We start from the raw sequence: 24317 nt of genomic DNA, 5'->3' as shown, positions 1-24317 counted from the left end.
AGGGAGTTTAAATCACGATTAAACAAAACAAAACGATGGCCACGTAAGTTTGCGAAGGAGATAAAACGTGTGGACGTGAAGGGTAACTGAAACAAAGCTCCGTGTTTGGTTTTCACACCGTGATGTGAGGGACGGGGCGGAGCTGGAAGAAAGCTCTTAGACCGGGTCCGAAACCCATCACAAAAAGCCCAGAAGATGGATCTAGCAGAGGTTTCTCCTTTTCAAATATTTCATAACACGTCAGGCAACTTAATTGTAGACTTTGTTGTTCTAGCCTATTGAACAAAGTCGCTTCCCAATCCCTAAGCTAGTCTTACGTGTGTGTTTGTGAACAAAGGGAACTACACACCTATGAGAGAACAAAACCAACCTTTCTTCATGTGCGCGTACTGACCGAGGTCAGCGAACCGTCAGAGGGCGCTGGCAAGGCTGAGTAACTGGGGACAAGCCGCCGGCCTGCCCGGACCCCAGCCCACCGCCCTCCCGCGGTACTCACAGTACGAGCAGCCGTACACCTCGATCCGGAGCCCGATGCGGCCCTCCCCGTTCCAGTCCAGGGGCACGAAGCGCACGTGCCGGGTCACCACGGGGTGCTGGAGGTCATGCCGGACCACGCTGTCCGAGTTGACGTTCCCGGGAAATGCCTGGGGGAAACGGGATATACTCATTAGGGGGAAACACCTCAGAAACAACCATGTTCTCTATCTGTCAAACTCAACAAATTTTCTTATCCAGTGGCAGGACTTTATATTCTACACACACACACAGACACAGACACACACACACACACACACCAAAAAAAAAAAACATTAAAAATATAATAATAACCTTGGAAACTGAGTCAAAGTTCCATGGGTCCTTTCATATATAAATATATTCAGATGTTTTAAAAAAATGAAACACTGTGTGGTACCCACTGTAGTATACAATAAGCATTTCAGTCGTGAGTTTTAAAATTTCAATTGCACAATAAATGGTTTTTCCTAAAATCTAACCCTAGTTCTTGCTTTGAAAACGTCCTCACCACCTTCCTTTCCCATGCCACCATTAGAAACCTGACAACTTTTACCCATCAGCTAGGTAAAAAAACGATGGACTATGTTGGGTTCTTTTTATTATTGTTTGTTTTTTGTTTTTGCTTTTAAACAATGAACGAAAGAGAAACCCAGAGTCAGACCCTGGGTCTCGGAGATTACCCCACAGGCAGGGTGACGAGTGACAGGGACTGAGAGTTAATAGCAGTGTGGATCGTATGAGAAGGTTCAAGGACAAGACGTGATCATTTCAAAGAAGAACTGAGAACATTTTTAGAGATGGGAGCGGGAGGAAAGCTATGAGGCTCGTCCGAGGGGGTGGCGCACCGGCACTGGGCAGAGAAAGAGGGAAGGGGACCACAGGCAGGTGGCTCTCCCTCCCTCCCCGCAGCCTCTGTGGGGAGCAGCCCCGGGGTTGCCTAGGTCTCCCCGACTGCACTCTCCACCCACCTGCTTCAGGAGCACCTAAGTCGGGGACACCGCCCTTCAGCACCGGTGCTGGGGCAGCCCAGCCACTCATCCAGGCATTCCGGGCCCACTCGCGTGCTTACTCGCCCACTCAGGAAACAGCTGAGTGTGCGTGGCACCAGACACGGCTCAAGTCACGGGCAGCAGTGAACAACACAGACCGAGTTTCGGTTTTCATCATGCTTATGTGGTTATACTGAGCGACAGGAGCCAGTCAGAGGAAGATGAGTGTCACGTGATCTCGCTTACGTGTGGGGTCTGATGAACACAATAAACGGACGAGCAAAACAGACCCAGAGACGTGGAAGCAGAGGGGAGGGGACCGGAAGAGATTACCCACATCATGTATATGCACAGACGCATAACCCACGGACAGGGACAAGAGTGACAGGAAGGTCTGGGGCGGGGTGGCAGGAGCAGGGAGGAGGGGGTCCATGGGGGGGAGTGGGAAGGGACACATCTGTAATACTTTCAACCATATACATTTTTAAAAAACAGAACCCCCCCAAAAAAATTAGTAATTTGACTGTACAACATGTATTAATGCCTAGATGATGCATATGTGATACTCCATGTTCTACAAATAAATCCCTTTAATTAAAATTAAAAACAAAAAGCAGCCCTGGCTGGTTTGGCTCAGTGGTTAGAGCATTGGCCTGCGGTCCAGAGAGACCCGGGTTCGGCTCCTGCTAAGAGCACGTACCTCGGTTGCAGTTTGTCCCTGGCCCTGGTTGGGGTCGTGTGGGTGGCAACCACTCAATGTGTCTCTCTCGCATCGATGTTTCTCTCTGTCTCTCTTCCTCCCTCTCTCCCTCCCACTCTATCTGAAGATAAATGCAAAAAAAAAAAAAGTGTCCTCTGGTGAGGATAAAATAAATAAATAAAAACCAAAAAAAAGCAAACTGAAAAATATGAAGTACATAGTGAGACAGATATATGTTTAACATGCCATATATTGTGTTATATGCCGTATATTAATAATATAATATTGTTATATATTGTGTATATTAAATCACATGTACAAAGCCAGCGCTGCAAAGGCCCTGAGCACACTTGGCATGCTCGGGGGACAGGAAGGAAGCCGGTGTTTTGGGGGCACACGAAGAAGGGACGAGTGGGGGAAGAGGCTGGGGAGGTGAAGACAGAGTGAGGGGGGCTGGTGGCCACACCCACCTTCCAGATTTCACTCTGGATGGGCTGGAAGGAAAGCACAGGAGAGTTTTATGCAAGAAAGTTATACATCTTATACTTTTTAAGACTGAGGCCCCAAATCTCCCTCCTGCTTAAGGTGAAGCTCCTAGAACAACAGCAGAAGATCCCAGCATTATGTAAAATATACAACCTGGTGACACGTGTTCCCCAGGAGCGGGGTCATGGAGGCAGAACGGAGGAACCGTGATGAAACAGGACACGCCTGTGGGCTGTTACCAAGGGATGACGTCCGAGAAAGACCAAGTAGGGACCAATGTTGGACATCATTCCTGCACTTAAATCCAGAGCTTGCTCTGGGCTTTTTCATGAGTGGACCTATTTCCTTATTTGTGTTTTCTATTTTTTTAAGCAACTGAAAAAATATCAATGAACAGAGATATTTGAAGGGAAAGATCATTAGTAAAGATTTAGAATATACTGCATTTGAGATTCTCCCACCAAATTAAAAAAAATAAATAAACCACACCAAGACTTTGAGAATCTGAGACGTTAAGGAGGGTTGTGTTTTATCCAAGTTCGGCTTTGCAGAGAGGGTACCTGATTATTCGTGGAAAAGTGCACGCCAGGGGTGTTTTCTGCAGGATTCTCAGTATCCGTGGAGTGTGTTTTTTGCACATCTTTTCATTTCAAGCATGTTGAGATTTAAGATATTATCCTAACTGAAGTTGTAACACTTCCAAAGAATGGCGTAGGCATTGCTAATCATCGTCTTGAATATAAAAGCATAAATGCATGTGAAATGTCTCCTTTTAGATGGCAGTTTTTTGGGGCGGAAAGCTCAGGAACACAGAAGAAAGTGTAGTCATGGACTTAATAAGACCAACCTCTAATATTTCTACATCACTTTATTATGTAAAGGGTTCTAGTTCATACTGTAATGTTGGTGCATGACTGAAGACTCTAGCTTTGGTAGGGATGCCTCTCCCTCCCCCCCCCCAAATCAGGAACCGGGCTCAGAAGAAGGAGAGGACTTAGTGGGTGCTGAATCGCTAATAAGGGCCAACCAGGCAATGCCACGAGCTCATCCAATCCCGTCCTAAACCCTGAGAACCACAGGTTCAGCTGGAAATAAAGGTTTCTCTCTTAAGGCACAACCCATTTATTTTTGATGTTTGGCGTTACATATTTGAATGTCAAATAGAAAGTATGATTTATTTTAAATTGATTTTTTTTTTTTTTTTTGAGAGAGAGAGAGAAAGGGAGAGAGAGAAAAACATCCATGTGAAAGGAAAACATCCATTGGCTGCCTCCTGCACGCCCCCTACTGGGGATCGAGCCCACAACCCAGGCACGTGCCCTGACCAGGAATCGAACAGGGACCTCTCAGTCCATGGGATGATGCTCAACCCACTGAGCTACACTGGCCGGGCGAAATGTTGATCATTTATTTGTATCATACCAGACTTTAGGAGTGTGTTTACTGGACAGCACACTTGGCCCGCATAGTGCACGTCTCAGCATCCGTACTCCCGTGAATGCTGACACACTAGTATTTCCCTTTCGCCCACACCTCCGCAAGGCAGGCTACCCTTGTGGCCGTTAGCAAAAGCTCCTCTGCGGTTTCACACAGGTCATTAGCAACCTGGATGGCATTTTCACTGCAAGAAGACTAGTCAGCTGAGCACACAGACCTTTTCAGGAGTAATGGTTGCAAGGTCATGGGCTTTGCAAAGGAACCCCCCCCCCCAGTTTAACTTTCACTTTCACTTGTAGCTTTTCTTTAGTTTTTTTTTTTTTTTTTGCATTCATCCTCAGAGCAGGAGGGAAAGAGAAAGGAAGAGAGAGAGAAACATCGGTGTGAGAGAGACACATCAACTGGTTGCCACCCACACGACCCCAAGCAGGGCCGAGGACAAACTGCAACTGAGGTACATGCCCTTAGCGGGAACCGAACCCGGGACTCTCTGGTCCACGGGCTGATGGTCTAACTGTTGGGCCAAACCTTCCCTTGCAGTTTTTCACAGAGCTATAAAAAGGAAGAAAGAAACAAGGAAAGACATATGGCTGTTTTTTGTGTGTTTTTTTTTTTTTACAAAATCTTTAAGATTTGGAAATCTACCTCAAAATTAAAAGATTAAAATGAATCTTTAAGAGTCACTTGACTCTTGAATGGAACACTCCTTTAAAGTCCACCTTCGTTTAGACAAATGTCACACAATGAAATATGCTTGGTGTAGATATGAAAACACTGCATGCATCACAGTAAGACTGAAGAATCGATTTACAGAAGCGTGGGGATTTCATGTTGTCGCTATCAAACCTCCTCTTCTAGCTGTGATTTGTATATGTGCTTAGGAGGACGGTTTTGTTTTGTTTTGTTTTACTAACGTAGCATTTATGTAACTTGCAAAGCTTTATGCTTAGTGAAGCTAAGAGCAATATAATATAATGTTAAACCAATGGTGTGACTTTATGGTCCTATAAATTGTTAAATACACAGAGCTTTTCTTTCTTTTTAACATATTGCGCGTCCTTTGGTTTATCTCTCCCCGCCCCCACCCTGCTTCCCTCGGAGGTTTGTCGGTCTGTTCCCTACTTCCCTAAATCTATTCTGTTCATCGGTGTATTTTGTTCATGATATTCCATAAATGAGATCATGTGATATTTGTCTTTCTCTGTCTGGCTTATTTCACTCAGCCTGATACTCTCCGGGTCCCGCCATGTGTCTCGAAGGGTAAGAGATCTCTCTTTCTTAGTGTCCATTGTGTCACCGATGCACACAGACAACAGCGTTGGTGAAGGCAGAGGGGTAGGGCTGGGGTTGGGAGGAGGGTGTCAGGGGGCAAAGGAGGAGGAACATCTGTAATAAAAAATAATAATCGAATTAACTAAAAACTATTTTGTGAGTCATTCCAAAGGCACATTTGAATAACCTAAACATCACTGAAATTTTAATAACTGAATATGTTCGACCTTGTGCACTAAATATTTCTTCTAGCTCAAACAAGGGTTCGGACGGCCTAGGAGCAGGAGAGGAGAACTTTCTCTATACAGAACCAAATAGTAAACATTTTAGGCTTTTCAGGTCACATACCTCTCAGTTCCATATCCCCTTTCTTCTTCCATTATTATTTTTTTAAATGATATTTAAACATTATAAGAACCCTCCTAGCGCACAGACTTTCAATAAACAGGCAGGGACCAGTGTGGGCTGTGGGCTGTAGTTTGCCAGACCCTGATCTAAGAGACTCTTCCCAATTCATAAATCCTCCCCTGGACTCAGGTTGCAAACAGCTAAAGTCACCAGAAGACTGTTCGGCCACGTGGCACTTAAAAACCAGTTCCTTCAGGGAAGCCGTCTGCCACCCCTCGGAGCATATAACTCATCAGACCGCAGAGAAATAGGCAAGCGTCCAGCAGTGTCCTGTGTGTGCTGCATGAGCGAAAACTGTCCCTGCAGCTCACTGTTACGGGGTCTACAGTGTCGCTTATCAAGCATTTTATGAAGAGAATACACATATGTAGTCCTCACCGAAACCTCGAACGGCAAGACACTTAAAATACATGATCACACGCCCCTGTGCATCTCAGCGCGGTGGTGTTGCTTAAGAACGGAAAACACACGTCTAAAACCCCAGGTACGGGGTGAGTGAGCGTCGGAGAAGGTTGTGGTGTTCCCGATGCGGCTCGTCCACGGGGATTACGTGACAAAAACAAGCAGCAACCCACGGACGCTTCCTAAAGTGAGAGGTCTTAGGCTCCTAAAACACAAAGTGTCTCCGCTACAGTAGGAGCACACACGGATCGCTCCTTCAGTCGATGTCAGTTGATTAAGCCGAGTCCAAGGCACTGAGAAGTCGCCAGTTGGATTCCCAGTCAGGACACATGCCCAAGTTGTGGGCACAATCCCAGTCGGGGGCGTGCAGGAGGCAGCCGACCCATGTTTCTCTATCTCATAGATGTTCTTCTCTCTCTCTCCTGCTCCCCCCCCCATCTCTCTCTCTAAAGTCAATACAAACATATATAAGAATGAAGAAGACAGAGAGCTCATAGGGGGTTTCCTTTAATGCAGCCCTACAGAAAAATTTCCAAACACAATTCTTTCAACACAATTTCACAGTGGGTACCACAGAGTCCATGCGGGTATTCAGCCCTTTGCTGACTGGCCTAATCTGGACACAGTTTGGAGCACCCAGAGGAACAGACGGGTTGCCCTCATCTAAGGTTCACCTCCGTAAACATGGCCATTTTCAACGTGTTGGACACATTTCAATAGCAGTACATTTGAGATGTACTTGCAAAGTTCCCGGGGTACATCTCTTTCTAAATATGAAATCGAATCCTTTCAATAAGCATAAAATAAAAAAATTTAAAAAACCACAACCCAGTTTTATTTCGGATGAAGATTAGCAATAGCAAAGTAAATTGCCATCTTTAAAGTGTGTCTTTTCAAAATGTGAAATTAATTCATTTAGATAGCTTGATACTGTGAGATATTAATAAGTTTGGCACTAAATGTACTCTCTGATTTGAACATTAATAAGGACTTCATTCTTTCTCAATTTAATATACTTATGCTTCCAACCATTGTGATACTCTATAACAAGATTAATAGCAGTAAATGTTTCTTTGCAAGACAGAGAAAGGGCCAAAATGAGGCTACTTCATCTAAAAAAGCTATTTGTTTTAATATCCTGGAATCTTATCTTTTATGGAAAAAAAATTGTACATTGTATTCCTCCATTTTTGCTGGTTCTAGTTTTCCACTCTCTTCCACTACAAAATTGATCAAATAAATGGGTGGCGCTCCGCATTGCCCACTTTCTCTGGGCTGTCTTTTAGCTTCAACAACTTGTTTGCTGCTCTTTTCTTTTGAAACAGAAACCAGAAAGCTCATTAAGAGTGACTCAGCACACTTTTTCTTGGCTATTTGATTTTTTTCTTCAACATCCTCCACAGTCATCTTCTCCTTGAATCTTTCTTATTCCAGGACATTTCTGCTCTGCTCATTTTATTTGCTCTCCGATAACTTCATCTTCTTCCTCGGACCTTCTTCCCGGTGGATTATGAAAGATCGGGTGCTCTCCCTGAGCTTCCCTAAGCTCCACAAGTACATTCTGCTGTCCGCCTCTGCTTCCTCCGCTGTCCACATGGAATCTCTGACGTCCGGGGGCCTGAGTCATGGTGGAGCTGGCCGACTGGCTGACGCTGGCTCCCGTGCCCTCTGGCACCTGACTGTGTTCCCCTAAAGGGCACACTAACAGAAGATCAGCCCTCTCAGCAGCCTGCCTCCCAAGGCTCCAGCTGCCCCTGGTCTGATCACCCTGTTTCTGCCCTTTGTTCTGTAAGCCTTGTGACAACCCCTTACCTGTATTTACCTCCCCTTCATTTCTATATCCATTCCAGGGCCTAGGGAACTGCTTCTCAACCTCCCTAATGCCGCGACCCTTTAATACAGCTCCTCATGCTGTGGTGACCTCCAACCGTAAAATTATTTTTGTTGCTGCTTCATGACTATAATTTTGCTACTGTTATGAATTGTAATGTAAATATCTGATACGTAGGCTGTATTTTCATTGTCACAAATTGAACAGAATTAAAGCATAGTGATCAATCATAAAACAATGTGTAATTATATATTGTGAAATATTCATTTCAATTACAAATAAATGAAATTTTGTCTTGAAGCATGGTGTAGCATGGATCACAGTCTTAATATAACAACAGTGAACTACATCGCCACATCTTGTGACAGTATGTGTAAGAAGCCAACGTCAGTGCGAAGGTTGAGATTGCTTCTTTCTCACCAGATCAGGAATTCTCAGGGCAGTCTTTGCAAGAGCACAACGAAGATCATCTTCCACAACAAGTCTACTTCTGTAGACTTGATAACCTACAAGCTGGAGAACCCTGTATCACAAAGATACGTTGTTGGAAATGGAAGAAGGTGCAACGCAGTCTCAGACAGAACAGGATATTTCTGCAAACACTTGATCCAGAATTTTGTAACTGGCATCGTAGAGAAATCAGTTCTCGCTGCATCGCTGTTCATAAGTCCAACGAACTCCTCTTGTGCTGTCTCAGGAACGTCTTCAACTCTGACCATGAATGGGCTTCTTGCAAGCGCAAATGGGGTGTCAGGTAGATTTGGAAAGTACGATGAAATTTCGTCTGCAAGCATGTGCAAGTGTTCTTTCACAGAAATTATCACTGTGATCCTTTTGTCTGGTTCAATGGCATGTCCCTTGAAGAAAGCAGATAAGGTAGGCAACGTGTAAATGTTATTTTCATCCAGTTTATTTATTTATTTATTTTTTTGCCAAAGCTGAAATTTCATTTGGAATGATTGGATCTTTTCAGACAAATTGAGGCATGTTGCATTTGGTCCTTGCAGGGATAAATTTAACTCATTCAAGATAGCAAAGATGTCAACCAAGTAAGCTGTTTTCTGCAGCTCACTTTTATTGCTGAAAAGTGCTTCGAACTGTGGTCTTGCTTTCGGATTAAAAAACGTTTTGAGTTCATCACGAAGCTCAAAAACACATTTTAAAACTTTTTCTGTCGACAACCATCTCACTTCAGTGTGAAATAGCAGAGCATTGTTCGGTGCATCCAACTCATTGCACAGTTGCGAAAACAGTCGACTGTTCAAAGTGTCGCCTTTAGAAATGAACAGAACTTATGATGCTTTTCATTACTTCCTGTAACTCCTGTGGCAGCGTCTTCATTGCTAATATTTGCCAATGAATCATACAGTGAGTTCCAATGACTTTTGGTGACTCATTCAGTACTAAACGTTGAAATCCAGATCGGCATCCTAGCATAGCTGGAGCACCATCTGTGCAAATGCCACAAACCTTTTCCCAAGAGATCTCATGCTCTTTCAGAAATAAACCAACTGTGTCAAATACATCATGTGTAGTAGTTGTCATTTCAAGAGGTTTGCGAAAAAGAGACTCATCTTTACCTAACATAAACCAGTAACTGTGAACAGTTTGCAATGTCTGTAGATTCATCGAGCTGGATGCTAAATATTGGAAGTGGAGCAGATTTAATTTCCTGGATAACCTGATCAAGAATATCAGCAGATACACCATCTATTCTTCTGCGGACCGTGTGGTTAGATAAAAAAATTGCACTCAATTTCGTAACATCTTCGATCATAACTCGAACAATGTCTTTGGCCACTGGCAATAGTAAATCCTCAGCAATGGTGTAAGGTTTCATAGCTCTGGTGATTCTGAGTGCTACCAAATATGAAGCTTCAACGGCTGCTACATTTTCTTTGTGGTACTTGGCACCAGTGTCAAGTCTGATTTTCTTGAGTTCATCAGCTTTGCTTCTAAAATAGTTGGCATCCTTGCCGGCAAAGTTCGGATGCTTGCTATCAAAATGGTGTTTTAGTTTGTTCGGCTTCATAGATTTGGCTGATAGAATGTCACAACAAATAACACATTGCGGTTTATCAATTCCTCCCGTAATTATTGAGGTAAAACCTTATTGTAAAATCCTCACTATACTTTCTTAATGTTCTTCTCTACACGATCCATTGTCATGGGATGGTTTGCTAATGAAAATAATATATAACAATAGCTTTAATAATACAAAAGATAATAGATGGCATCGTTTAGTCAATACAGTTCATTAAAGTTTCCTATGATTTACCATTCTCTGTGTTGTTGTTTTTACATACCTGTTACTATCACAAGGGGGCAGTATTCACATAAACCACAGCTGAATATAAAAAGATCGCTCAGCATCTAGATTAAGTTCCTATGGTACAGATTTTTTTTGCGATAGTTGATGATTTTACAGTATGTGATTTTACATTTATCCAGTAATTATAATTTATGAAATGTGGTTTTACCTCCACTATTGCTGCTTTCAACACAGTAGCTGCTTTTAACAGAGTAGCTGCTTTCTACACAGTAGCTGCTCTATACACATGTGTGACTGGTCCGCATATGTACATTATGGCACCAACCCTGTCACATACACCTGTATTTGTACAGGGTGTATGTGATGGGGTTGGTGTGATGATGTCATCATACCAGGTACTTGTATGTGGGTGTATCTGTATGTGGGTGTATCTGAATGTGGGCAGACCTGTTTGGAGATGGATAGGGGAGTTGTATCTTGGTTCCTAAGACCATCGTACATATGTGTTTTCCGATGGTCTTAGGGAACCCTTGTGAAAGGGTCGTTCGACCCCGAAAGGGGTTGCGACCCACAGGTTGAAACCTCTGGCTTAGGGTCTCTCAATTGTTTCATGCCTGAGACAGTATAGAGTTTCCCAGTTCCCCCCACCCCCTGCCCCTTTCAATCTTATTCCTTTACGATACAAACACAATGCTGATCATGTCAAAGTCTCCAACTCAAAATTTTCGGAAATCCTTATTTTGTACTAAATAAAATCCAAATCCTTTACTGGAATGAGCTATGAATAACAATCCTGCTATGATCACACGGTACCAATACGTTCATATAATTTTGTTCCAGACACAGACATACGAGTTTAAGACGGACACTTTCAAATAGGCTAATCATGCCCTGGCCTGTTTTGCACCATGGTTAGAGCATTGGCCCTCAGAACAAAGGGTTGCGGGTTTGATTCCAGTCAAGGGCACGGACCTGGGTGGCAGGTCGGAGTAGAATCTGAAATTTGGCACCACACCGTCCGCATTCTCCGAAGACGGTGCAGTTCAGTTCAGTTCAGCTGACTGAACAGTAATAGAAACAACAACAGCAGCCCCCAGATAAGCAGTTCGCATCCCAATTCTGCCGCCAACTAGCTGTGCTCACGTCAATAAGCTCAAACAACAGAGACAAACGGGCATAAATGCAACTGAGAAAAAACTAGTCATGAAAAGACTAAGAAATCAAAATGTGTGACAGGCAGCTGCAGTTGTATTCAGAGGAACTTATAAACTTCATTATTTACAGTAGAAAAAAGGTGAACATGAATGACCGGAGCATAAAACTTCAGAAGTTAGAATAAAAGACCAGAATAAATCCAAAGAATATAGAGTACATAAGAAAATAATTTAAAAGATAAGAGTGAAAATAAATAAAACACAAAGATTAAGAACACTAAAAGATGCTTTTCCACAAAGTAAAATAGGGAAATCCCTGGTGAGACTAATCTCTACCACTCCTGCCCCACCCCCCAAAGGGGGGAAATGACAATATTAGAAATGAAGAGAGGACATAACTATACTTAAAATAATCTGCTTTTAATACTATGAACAAGTATAGGCCAAAAAAAATTAATTGAAATAAAAATGAAATAGTTCCTAGACCACAAATCTTGAATGTAACAGAAACGATGCAAGAAGCAACATACATCATCAACAAGCCTTATGAATATTAACCTGACCATTCACACATGTCTCCAGTGTAGAGAGACAGCTCCTCAGGGGTAGCTTGTGTTTCTCTTGTGAGCAAGTTTTCATGGTGTCGTATCTTTGTAGAGACGGTTGCATAGCCAGCAGCTGGGAGACAGGTTTGTTCCCCAATAACACTAGTGTCTGCTCTGGGGCAAAGGTCATGATAAAAGAATGAGGTTTCTGAAGCTCGGGGTTCCTTAGCTGTGTTCCAGATCTCCTGCATGTTCCAAGAGCCAGTCTGCAACATCTCCTTGGGTTCCACGGGGCAGGGGATACTGGGGTGATTCAGTAGCTCAGGAACAAGAACAACAACAAGAATCCTCGGATAATACCCAGGGCTAACGACAATGCTGGGCATTGCTAGTCAAACTGCGAAGCGACACCGCCGATTGGACAACCACCGTTTGGCAGCTTCTTCAGCACATCCAGCAATCACACTGCTCAAGAGAAATGAAAAGCTACCTTCACGTATAGTCTGAATGTGAATGTTAATGGGGCTTTCCTCATGATCACCCCAATCTAGAAACCTTCCCGTCTCAGCCAGCTGAGGAATGGATGAGTGAAGTGTGGCATAGCCACAGCCGCTGCTGACCCGACCTCCTCCACAGCCCACCGAGGCACGTCCAGCTCGGGCCATGTTCTCCCTCCTCCTCGTGCTCTGCCCCCCAGGTGTTCCATCAGCCCTGTCCCCAGGGGGCCCTTGTGCTGTAGTGATGTCCCCAAAACCCTCCCTGCCTCAACACTTTTAATGAAACAAAGTGTCCTGATTTAAAAGCAAAAAAAAAAAGAAAAAAGAAAAAGATCAAGAAAAGCAATAAACACAGCGAAACAAAAACCAAAACCCTCAAATTAACGAAAAACAAACAACTGCATTTAACCCCACTCACTTCGATGACAACGCCACAGCCGCCTGCACGGACCTCCCAAACTCCCTGAGGCGGCAGTTGTGTATCCCCAGCCTTCCAAGGGTGTCAGCCTCATTTCCCACTTCCCCTGATAACTACTTCCCGGCGCTAACGGGGTGCACTCCAAGGCCCCGCCTCAGCCCTGACCCTCCGCCACCCCTTCGGAGCACGTGGTACCCGACTCGTGTTTCTTTGAGACTGTGACCTCAGTTTGATTCTGGGACAGGAATCCCATGTATTCCCCTAGGACTCCGACTCCTCAACGTGCCCCCAGGAGGTCTCCTTCCAATCCAAATAGTGGGCGTTGCTTTCCATGTCCGTCCGTGAAGTGGGCTTTGAGACCACGGCCGCCTTCCTGCTGCCCAGCAGACAGCTCCCCGTGGACAGCGGGGGATGTTCCGAATCTGAAGAAGAGCAAGTCTTTGTTTGTTCGCCACCAGGACGCCTTCCATCTCCTCCTGTCCCCGTCCTGTTGCCATTCTCCGAATCCTCCAGCCGCAATCTTCGGCCACATCTGTAATCTGTCCTTCTTCACATGCAGTGTCCCCTGTGCTGGGTCCTGTCCCTGCGGTGACGCCCTTCCTGCTCCTGCGGCCACTGTGTTCTCTCAAACCCTCACCCTGCCAGCTCTCGGGATCTTTTCCCAGCGTCCAATCTTTCGTCTTCCATGCACTCGACATGCTGCCCAGACGGGGATGTCTCCGACGGTAACACCTCCTTCCGGGAGAACCTGCTTGCTTCGCTCCGAGCACAGAGCGGGGTGTCTTTTCTCCCGTGCTGCCCACTCAACGGCGTGCAGAGAATAATGAGTGCAAGTATGGCCCTTTATCTGGTTTGTAGGATGGCACATGATTCACTGAACAGATTCTTTTCAACACGTGAACAGAACTGACCCAGCCGAGCAAACGTGTGTGACACGGTGCCCAGCCTTCACCACTCGGGGGTCTTTTCTGTTCGAACCTGAGATGAGTAGCCAGTTACAGCTCCCAGATGACAAAAGCCATGCTGCACCTGCCTTGTCTCGGCTTTCTCCAAAACCAGAGGTGCTCTGTTTCCTGTGCAGCATGGTGATGAGTTCAGCGCCTCCCTGTGCACGTGCAAATGTCACTTGTTACTGAATGGAGTAGTTTAAAACTCCAAGTAGATGACCATCATTTTAACCTCGGAACACGTTTTTCTCAACTCAGGGGAAAGGGGAACGTGGAGAATGTAGGGTATACCGAAGTTCAAGAAATCTTCTGATTTTAAGCTATTGCAGCAAAATATTATTCAGAGAAAGATCCCCATCGCGCCCCAGAGCATTCAGGTATGAGAGGTGGGGGTGTGCACTCATTTCATAAATTTTTTAAAAAATCACCAATGCCCAGCCGGTGTGGCTCAGTGGATGGAGCGTCGTCTCACGGACTGAGAGGTCCTGTTGGACGCCTGGTCAGGGCATGTGCCCAGGTTGCGGGCTCCATCCCCAGTAGGGGACATTCAGGAGGCGACCAATTGATGTTTCTCTCTCACATTGAAGTTTCTATCTCTCTCTAGAAAAGTCAATAAGAACATATTTTTGTTTTAAAAAATCACTGAAACAAAGCTAATAATCAATAGGTTTTGTCAGCCAATTATCCGCAGCCAGAGATTCTGGGGAACAAAGTAATTAGAGAGCTGATTTTGAATATGCCCTTTCGAATAAATGTTAAAAAAAAAAAAAAAAAAAACACCTCAAAATAGCTATGAGGTTACTTTGAGAATAAGATGGCATGGTTCAGGTCTATTTTAGTCAATATGCCTTTGAGAAATACTCTACAGAATTATCTGGAGGAACTGTTGTTAACATGACCACACCCTGGAAAGAAACTAAAAGAAAGTGAAATTTGACCTCTAATGGAAAGAACACATTATGAGAATAACTAAATATCATTTGCGATTCTATGTTAATTTCTATATGTGATCATTATTGCAAAAATAAAGTATATTTCTTGAATTATATATGGTATTTAAATATTACATAAATTAAAGCCTAAACCATTTTATAAATCTCATCAAGAGATCAAAGTAATGGAGTAAGCATACGTTATTCATACTGTGGTTCTCTGAGTAATTTACATTCAGTAATATTTTGGTACTTAATAAGACAACGTAAAACTAGACTTTAGGCTCGAGTCATCGTATTTACATAGTTTGGATATTAGTATTCTGTCATTTCTTTCTACTCAGAAATGATCTACTGACCTGTTTCACATAAACACCCATGCATTAGAGTGCTTTTATGTGTAGCTCAGGATATTATGTTCAGTGTCATATTTATCAAAAATATCTGAACAGCCCTGGCCAGTTTGGCTCAGCAGTTAGAGCATCGGTCTGTGGACCAGAGAGTCCCGGGTTCGGTTCCCACTAAGGGCATGTACCTTGGTTACAGTTTGCCCCCAGCCCCGGTTGGGGTCATATGGGTGGCAGCCACTCAATGTATCTCTTTCACATTGATGTTTCTCTCTCTCTTCCTCCCTCTCTCCCTCCCGCTCTATCTGAAAATAAATGCAAAAATGTCCTTGGGTGAGGACAAAAAAAAAAAAGAATATTCAAACTGTAAATCCATTTCAGCTTTCTACCATGCAAACTGATGATGTAAAATAACATATGCACTGAGCTGAGCGGAGATACATACATGCAGTGCACACAACACGGCATGAACAAGACGGGGACATTAAATCACGTGTTTTTTTGCCTTTAGGTTGTTTTTGAAACAATTTTAGACTCACACAGCAGTTGCAAAACTAATATACAGAAATCCTGTGTATTTTTCACCTGCCGCTTTACATAATCAAAGTCCAATCTTTAAGGCCAGAAATGGTCACTGGCATGATATCATTAGCTCAACTACAGGCTGATTTAACTAGCTTATATATCTGCTCTGTTTGGGGGGGAGGGTACATACAACTTGGACCACTTTTATAGATTCATGGAACCTCCCCACCCGTGACCCAGAACAGTCCCATCACACAAAAGTAAGTCTTCAGTTGTAAGCTCATCAAGACAGAGGGGAACGTGCTTAGAAAATCCAGCCTGGCTTTCATTTCTGAACTCCGTCCTCACTGTCGCACCCACGCCTCTGTGTCTTGCCACTGACAGGCTACTTTGTCACTGTCGTGGGATTAGATACTGGACGTTGCTGTTGCTAATAAGGGTATAAAGAAAACAGTGGAGACTGCACCTACAGCCTGCACTTGAATTCTCAAGGAGACGACCTGCTCCCTCCCATGGCGACCGGGACTGGAGAGCAGGGGGCATACAGCGAGGAGCACCAGAGGGACTGAGCGCCAGCGCAGCCCCAGTGACCACACGTGCCAATCAGGAAACCTAGCGTGGAAAAGACACGGGTGGGAGTGACGAGCTTGTTTTCGGTCCCACTGTGAAACCCCAACAGCTTTGCAGCGGAAAGGCTCAGTTATGTCTCTGGTGGTGACGAAGGGAGTCGAGAGGCAGCTGGAAGCGACCATGAAGTCCACAAAGGGCAGGACACTGGCAGTCACAGAGCACGGTGGCTGCTCCTAGCTCAGCGACGTAGTGAGGAGCACACGCTCTGGTTAAGGACACAGCGAGCGCTGGTTGCTAGGGGGCGGGGAGAAGCCGGCGGAAGGGGAGTAGGTGTGGCTAGAATGACCACATGGGGGATTCTGGAGGCAGGGGAAATCTTTTCTAAAATTTAAATTATTTTTTATTTTTCAATTACAGTGGATATACAGCAGTATGTTAGCGTCAGGTGTATACCCCTGGGATTAGAGATTATGTATAATTTATTTTTATTTTTTATTTTTTTATCCTCACCCGAGGACATTTTTCCACCTTTTGTTCAGGTAGAGTGGGAGGGAGAGAGAGGAACAGAGAGAGAGAGAGAAACATCGATGTGAAAGGAACACATCGAGTGGCTGCCACCCGCACGACCAACCAGGGCCGGGGACAAACTGCAACCGAGGTACGTGCCCTTAGCGGGAACCGAACCCGGGTCTCTCAGGACTGCAGGCCGACGCTCTAACCGCTGAGCCAAACCGGCCAGGGCGAGATTATGTATAATTTATTAGTGATCATCCCGATAAAGCTGGTGCGCACCGGACACCGTACACAGTTATTAGGATATTACTGACTATATTCCTTGTGTCGCACTTACAGCCCCACGACTATTCTATAACTACCAATTCTAACTTCTTATTCCCTTCACTTTTTTTCAGCCTCTCCCCCAACCCTGCTCCCATCGGGCAAGTGTGAAAATGTTCTCCAGTGTCTCGGGTGTAGAACTAGACCGTAGTTTTACAAGGGGTCACCATCGGAGGGCACTGGATAAAAGAGGGATGGAAGTCTCTTTATGGTATTTCTTAGAAATACAGGTGGATCTGGAATTGTTTTAGGATAAAATTTAATTAAAGGAAGATTATATGCTGAGCATCACAAGTGTGTCCTTGGACTATCAACATCTGCATTTTAGAGAAGATCCATTTTTTTTGCCTCAAAATGATATGAAGTTTCTACACGCACGTTGGCACATGACTACAGGTTCAGATGACTGGTTCTCAGTCCCCTAGATAACAAACTGGTGGACTCTATCACAAAGAGTGGTATTGCCCTGGCTGGTTGGGCTCAGCGGTTGGAGTATCGACCTGTGGACCAGAGAGTCCCGGGTTCGGTTCCTGCTAGGGGCACGTACCAAAAAAAAAAAAAAAGGTGGAATCATTGAACACCAAATACATACACCAAATATAATTGATTAGAAACATGCAATGTGACCGTACCTATGTTTGATCAACATAAAATTCTTTGATTAGAAACCGAAACATGCAGATTGATTTTTTTTTCCAATCTGTGGGGGGGGAAAAGCACTTTGGCAAAATGCCACCACAAAATGATATTCAAATCGCAATATGGCTATTGTAAATATTGTGTTATGGAAACAGTCGTGTATTGTGTTTTCTTGACAGAAACATGCTAACGAAAGAATCCTCCGGAGATCTTCTTCGACATTTATGTGAATGATGAAGAGAAAAGATGTACAATTTATAACGTGTTTGTCTACAACTCCAAACACTTCTGCACGGGGAACTTCTAGGCCAGCGAGGAGACTCTTCAGTAAAACAAGCCTTCTGGGCGGCTTTCACGCCCTCACCTGATGGCGGTTTCCCGAGGAGGAGGTGGCTGCCCAGACATGCATTTCTGGCCCAGCGGAGTTGTTACAACTGAGGACAGACCCAGAGGTCACCACAGATGAAGCGTGGCAGCAAATGGCTCCCTGAACTCTCGGAGAAGCCGCCCGATGCTGGTACGCTTGACCACCCTGCAGTGGGGATAGTGTTGCTATGGGAGACTATTTGTAAGCCGGGTCACTAAACTACAACAAGGAAATGCTAGAACTCTGGAAGACCCAGGGAGGGCAGGAAATAGTCAAAGGATGCAGAATCTTCCATACGTGAACAGGGGATTTAAAAAATATGAAACTAGGTGCTAAAAGATTTTTTAAAAAAAGGAAAAATAGGGTTGTACAGCCCTACTCAAAATGTGTTCATTGATGCATCAGTCTCAACTGGGTGGGCCTCCTTCTCGGTGTTGTCGAGTTCTTCCCTCCACCCTCCAAGGTCGGTCATCTATGTCTGATGAAATAACTTATCAATCAAATCATCAAGGGGTATAAAGCTTAGGAGAGTAATGAAACGGTTTGTGCTTGAGACAATATTTGAAAATACAAAACCACAAAGGGAAGCACAATAGAGCAAGATCAAGTTTGGTTAATAGAAACGGAAATAGCTTAAAGTTCCAAAGTGAATTAAACCAGTAGAAAGAGGGAGAGACGTCTTTTTAAAACCGGTTGCGTTGAAAAGGCTAAGAGGTTTCTCTTGATAGCAATTCACTATGAACTATTACGTGTTCAAACGTGAACGGAGACACATATTATGACTTTGACTTTAGAATGAAGTATTAGAAATAAAATGATCATGCCAGGAGACATGAGAGCCATACTGTATTTTACCTTGGTGAGGGTTGCTGTGGTCTGAAAACGTCATAAAAAGGGTTGGTTAAAAAAAATATATATATATATGTGTGTGTGTGTGTGTGTGTGTGTGTGTGTGTATGAATGGGCATTAATCAAGGCTCAATATTTCACTTTGACCTTTTAAGTAACTTTCTCTATAGAATTATTGCTATAAAACAACAAGGGGCATGGCTGATTATCAGGAGAACAGACCAGGTTCTAGAATGTCTGGATGCTCCTTGAACTGGAGTGACTCATGTAATCGCATAATCATTTTAGGATTTTGTCAACACTTTGCATCTGTAAACCTGGGGTCCTGGGCAGATTCACAGGCTTTTCACTACTTTTTGTTTAAAATCACAAAACATTACACAACGATAATATGAAATGCATTCCCATTCTTTCTTTGTCCCCAATATCAGCGTTGTCTGTGGGTGCCACTCTCTGCTCTCCAGTGTCCCAGGATCATGCTGAGATGGAGTGAGGTTTCATCTGCCCAGCCCCGGGCACAGTTTAACCTTATTTTTAAAGGGGACACTGTTAGAGAACTTGGCACTGACAATACAACATTCCTGGGTTGTTATCGGAAACGGAGCTGTGGTGGGCCAGCCCATGCCTCAGAACATTTCCCGTCACACCTGAGCCTCTGGGCATATCCGAGCAAGAACAACAAATCACCGGCCACTAGCACTGCTCGGCAGCCTGGCTCTCCCTTCACATGACAGCTGTAAATGGGTCAACTCGAATAGATGAGAGCTCCATCCATCAAGGAAACCTCACCCAGGGGTGCTGTGCAAGGCCCGGAGCCCCAGTAAGACAGGTAATGAGCAAGGTCAAGGCACACTGCCCGCACATCTATCATGTCCAGCCAGACCCCTTCAACAGCATCGTCTCTCCACTGAGTTATTACACGCATGTCGGTTCGGCATGCAAACGCCGACGTTACACTGTTTCCAATGAAGTCTGGACAACGGGAAGCCATCCTAAAGCAGGTCACAAAAAATATCCCAACATAGTCTACATAAATATTCAAAAGCCCTCACTGGCCTTTGGGTGCCTAGCGCATCAAGTGTGAATTTTTAAGAATCAGCCTAGAATTCGTGATCACCTGTGATCTGTACAATGTCTCCGAACCCTCTACCATCACTCACAGGCGCTGGGTGTGCTCTGCACTAGATCACTGCACTGAGTGCTAATTGTCCTGTGCTTTTTGCTGGTTTCTTCTTTAAGCCTTTTCTCATGCTATTTGCTATAAACAGTACCTTCCGGACACTTTGGTATTTTCCTAGCTCAACTCTATCAATCAATGGAGACTTACATCAGCAACTGCCTCCTTTATAACCCTGTTTTGACCACAGCTAATCTGTTATGAACCTTTCTGGCTCTGCAACACTGTTACCATCCAAGTTATTTTCTGTTGGGCCATGGAAGAATTCTCATATCTGAAACATGTTTAGGAGATATCAACCATTTTTATGCGCCCGCATTCCTTCAAACTAGAGTTCTACGTTATTTATGTATTTTTTAAATATTTTTTTCTTTATTGGTTTTAGAGAGAGGGAGGGAGAGAGAGAGAGAGAAACATCGATGAGAGAAAACATCGAGTGGCTGCCTCCTGCATGCCCCCCACTAGGGATCAGGCCCACAACCTGGGCAGGTGCTCTGACCGGGAATCGAACCAGTGACTTCTTGGTGCCTGGGTCGATGCTCAACCACTGAGCCACACTGGCTGGGCTAGATTTCTACTTTAGACACACTAGGCAAAATGTTCACTGAGTGCAGGCTGTTAATAAGTTGATAAATAATCCACTGATACCAACATCAGGATGAGCAGTCTAACCCTGGCAACTTCACAGATTATACCAAACTCATCCGAAGTATAACCTATAAAAGAAAACCCTGCCTAGGAAAGTTACGTAGATATTGATACGGGTCCCTTGTCCTCTGAAGTTTGGTTTATGTGTGTTTTTTGTGCTTTTGTTGTGAAATTTTAAAATAGCATTTTCAACTCATGAGACACCATCTACAGGACAGAGTCCTCCATCATAACTGTCATTGAGTCAGCTCCGAACATGGCTTTGTTGAGTGCCAGGAGGTCAAACAGCACATAAGACAAAGCCACGGAGACCGCACCACGCCAGAATACGGCGACATTTAGAAATGCATTCCCGCACGCAGCGACAGCAGGCTACACGGGGGAGAAGACGCTTTCTTGAAGGTTTGTTTTCAAAGCACTTTAAGAGTTTTAAAGGGGAATTTTTTCAGTTGGCTGGTACATTCCCAGTACTACTTAGAAAATACAGAAGTTACTGGAACAACACTAAAGATTTGCAAAAACCATTTATTTTCACCCTCAGGTGAAAGTGTCTGATTGGTATTATGAACTATTCACTCAGAGCCTATAGAACGATTCTCAATGGAAGGACATTTGTAGGCTGGGAAAAGAGTTACCACTGGGTCACTCACACAAAACCAGGCAGCTCACCGTCCACTGTTCCGTATATAAATGAACTGTGAGATATTAGTGCTGATTCTGCCCTTTGGGGTTATTCTCACGAGAAGGTTTAGAATCTTTTTATTTTTATTTATTTTCCCCTTGGGGGAGGATTTATTTATTTATTTATTTATTTATTTATTTATTTATTTTTATTTTTGTTCTGATAGAGTGGGAGGGAGGGAGAGAGGGAGAGGGAGAGAGAGAAACATCGACGTGAAGGGACACATCGAGTGGCTGCCACCCGCACGACCAACCAGGGCCGGGGACAAACTGCAACCGAAGTACGTGCCCTTAGCGGGAACCAAACCCGGGTCTCTCTGGACTGCAGACCGACACTCTAACCGCTGAGCCTAACTGGCCCGGGCTCAGAATCTTTTCAGAAGGGGGTTCCTACTGATGGAGGGAACGAGTAGGTTTGCGCACCCGACGTGCCTCTAGCTTGCCAACCTTAGAAAGACCCGAGTCTTCTGTATCTCTGTTCGCTTGTTATCCAATCACCTCACTCCTCCTTCCATCGGCTTCCGTGGCCGATTTTATTGGAGAACTATTTGCAGTTACACATGGCTTTTTGCCTAAGTCGGATGGTTCCAAAGACCCGTTGAAGACATGGAACTCGTTGTTACCAAAGCTAACTGTAAGGACAACGTCAGTGTGTCAATGAAAAAAACCACCTGTTTTCTCTGAAAAACAAAAGCACGGGTGAGGAAAAGATGTCCCTGTCCGTGTGATTGCCCCGTGTCCTACCCCTGTCCCCAGTTAGAACCGCAGCACAACACAGGCGGGCAGCCGCCGTACTGGTCGCAAGCCAACCAGGACATGTGGACGGTGCCCGTCTAGGGCGCGTGGCGTGGAGTCAGGAGGAGACGATTACAGGACGGGAGCCTCGTGGATTTCCTTCCCTGGGGTTCAATTTTCTAATAAGAAAGCAGTCTTGTCCTGGCCGGTTTGGCCCAGCGGATAGAGCATCGGCCCATGGACTGGAGAAACTGGGGTTTGGTTCCCGCTAAGGGCATGGACCTCGGTTGCGGTTTGTCCCTGGCCCTGGTTGGGGTCCTGTGGGTGGTGACCACTCATATGTGTCTCTCGCATCAATGTTTCTCTCTCTCTTCCTCCCTCTCTCCCTCTCGCTCTATCTGAAGATAAATGCAAAAATGCCCTTGGGTGAGGACTAAAAAAAACAACAAAAGAAAGCAGTCTTGTTCTTCAACTTGATTCCTTCTTGGAGAATTCTGTACCTCACCGATGCCGCGGGTACTTCATTATTGGACATTATGGGTCTATATAGGGATTCGTAAGAAGACTTATACAAACTTCTCAATTCAGGTAAAATAATGCTGAGTGCCCCATTCACACTAAAGAAGCGTCTAATGAACCTGTTTACAAGCCACTGATTTTCTAGGGAAATACGTCTTTTTCATTTCTTTCTCTTTTTTTTTTACTTATTATAGATTATTGAATAGAAGCCTGGTTCTATACAGATCGGTGCTAATTTATATAAAATTAACACATTCCAAATGACGTTCTTTCTCACAGAGATTCTAATGGTTTCCAACAGAAACGATGGCTGTGTCCTAGACTTAGCGCCTTGTGCAGCACGAAGCTACTCTACCTGACTCGCTCTGACCTTCTGCCCGTCTCTGACAGCACCCCGTATTCTCACATCTTTCGTTTTCAAAATGGTGCACCCTTCAGGCGGCTCTCTTAATGCCTTAAGTGAATCTTTGATGTATGTCCGCCGTATAATTGTATGAGATTCCTTTCCTTATAGAGTTTGAAATGTACACCTGGGAATGTTGTGAAAAGGGCTGTTCAGTGACAATAAATCAGTGCACTGGTCCATGCTTACTCTTTCCTGAGTCATTGGCATTTATCAAATATCCACCAGTAAAAACATACAACTGGACTAGATTGTACATAAAAACTGAAAGAGAATTTGAACAAAAGCACCACGCGTTACTCGAAATACTAAATTAAGCATTTTATAGTGTTTGTACGTGAAATATGCAGTTATAGCATTAATAGGAAACAACACAGAAGTACAATAACTTCAATAACCCAACTGCAGGGAAAAAAAACCCCCCAAACACAGTCTTCTAGAGCGCTGTGTTATGATGAAGTACATCCTATTGGTGCTCCATTTTCATAAAAGGCTGAATGAGGTACCAAGCTTCCCAGCCGAGTCACGTGTCCCTGAAGGGGAAGCATATCCATGGAGTGAGCGGTGCGGTGGGGGAGGAGACGCTGGGAGCATGGCGGACAGGGGCCGGAGAAAGGATGAGGAAAGAAGATGAGAAATGAACAGCACTTTCCAAATGGACAGTGTGGCTCAGTGGTTGAGCGTCCACCCACGCACCAAGAGGTCACCTGTTTGATTCCCAGCCAGGGCACATGCCAGGTTGTGGGCCCGATCCCCAGTGGGGGGCATGCAGGAGGCGGCCAGTCGATGTTCTCTCTCATCCATGTTTCTCTCTCTCTCTCCTTAAAATCAATAAAGAAAAAAAAAGTGTCCATTCACGTTCCAGTGGGACGAGGAGGATGGGGAATTCCTGAAAACAGTTGTTTTTCACAACTTAAACGACCAAGCTCGGATTAGAAAGGAAAGTGGTTCAACTGTCTCAGCAGAAGTGGTTCCTCTCTCCTCAGTGTGCCTGCCCAGGCTGCCCTGGGCCCTGCAGTTTGTTCTGTGGGACCACAGGGCCCCCTTTCTGTGTGCAGGGACCTGGGAACAAACCCTCCCCTGTGACTCCACCACCTCCAAAGGGAACTTTTCTGTGGGCTACTTTTCTCTCTCTCTACTCCTGGTCGCAAAAATCTAGTTAATCGACCAACTATTCTGTGCTTAATTTTTTGTTTTATCCTCACCCGAGGACA

The 24317-nt window shown here is 44.6% G+C and overlaps 1 protein-coding gene across 1 annotated transcript in view; it reads right to left on the bottom strand.

Annotated features, from left to right (window-relative positions):
* CNTNAP2 (contactin associated protein 2) overlaps positions 1–24317 on the bottom strand; it is a 1693809-nt gene that overhangs the window by 961009 nt on the left and 708483 nt on the right. Inside the window, exon 4 of the mRNA XM_036246733.1 lies at positions 497–644. Within this exon, the coding sequence (XP_036102626.1) occupies positions 497–644 (148 nt within the window). The remainder of the gene's footprint in view (positions 1–496; positions 645–24317) is intronic.

Source organism: Molossus molossus, unplaced genomic scaffold (genome assembly GCF_014108415.1).
Source record: "Molossus molossus isolate mMolMol1 unplaced genomic scaffold, mMolMol1.p scaffold_m16_p_7, whole genome shotgun sequence".
NCBI lineage: Eukaryota > Metazoa > Chordata > Mammalia > Chiroptera > Molossidae > Molossus > Molossus molossus.
Note: the sequence above shows the minus strand (reverse complement) of the source record. Positions and strands in the feature narration are given on the sequence as shown.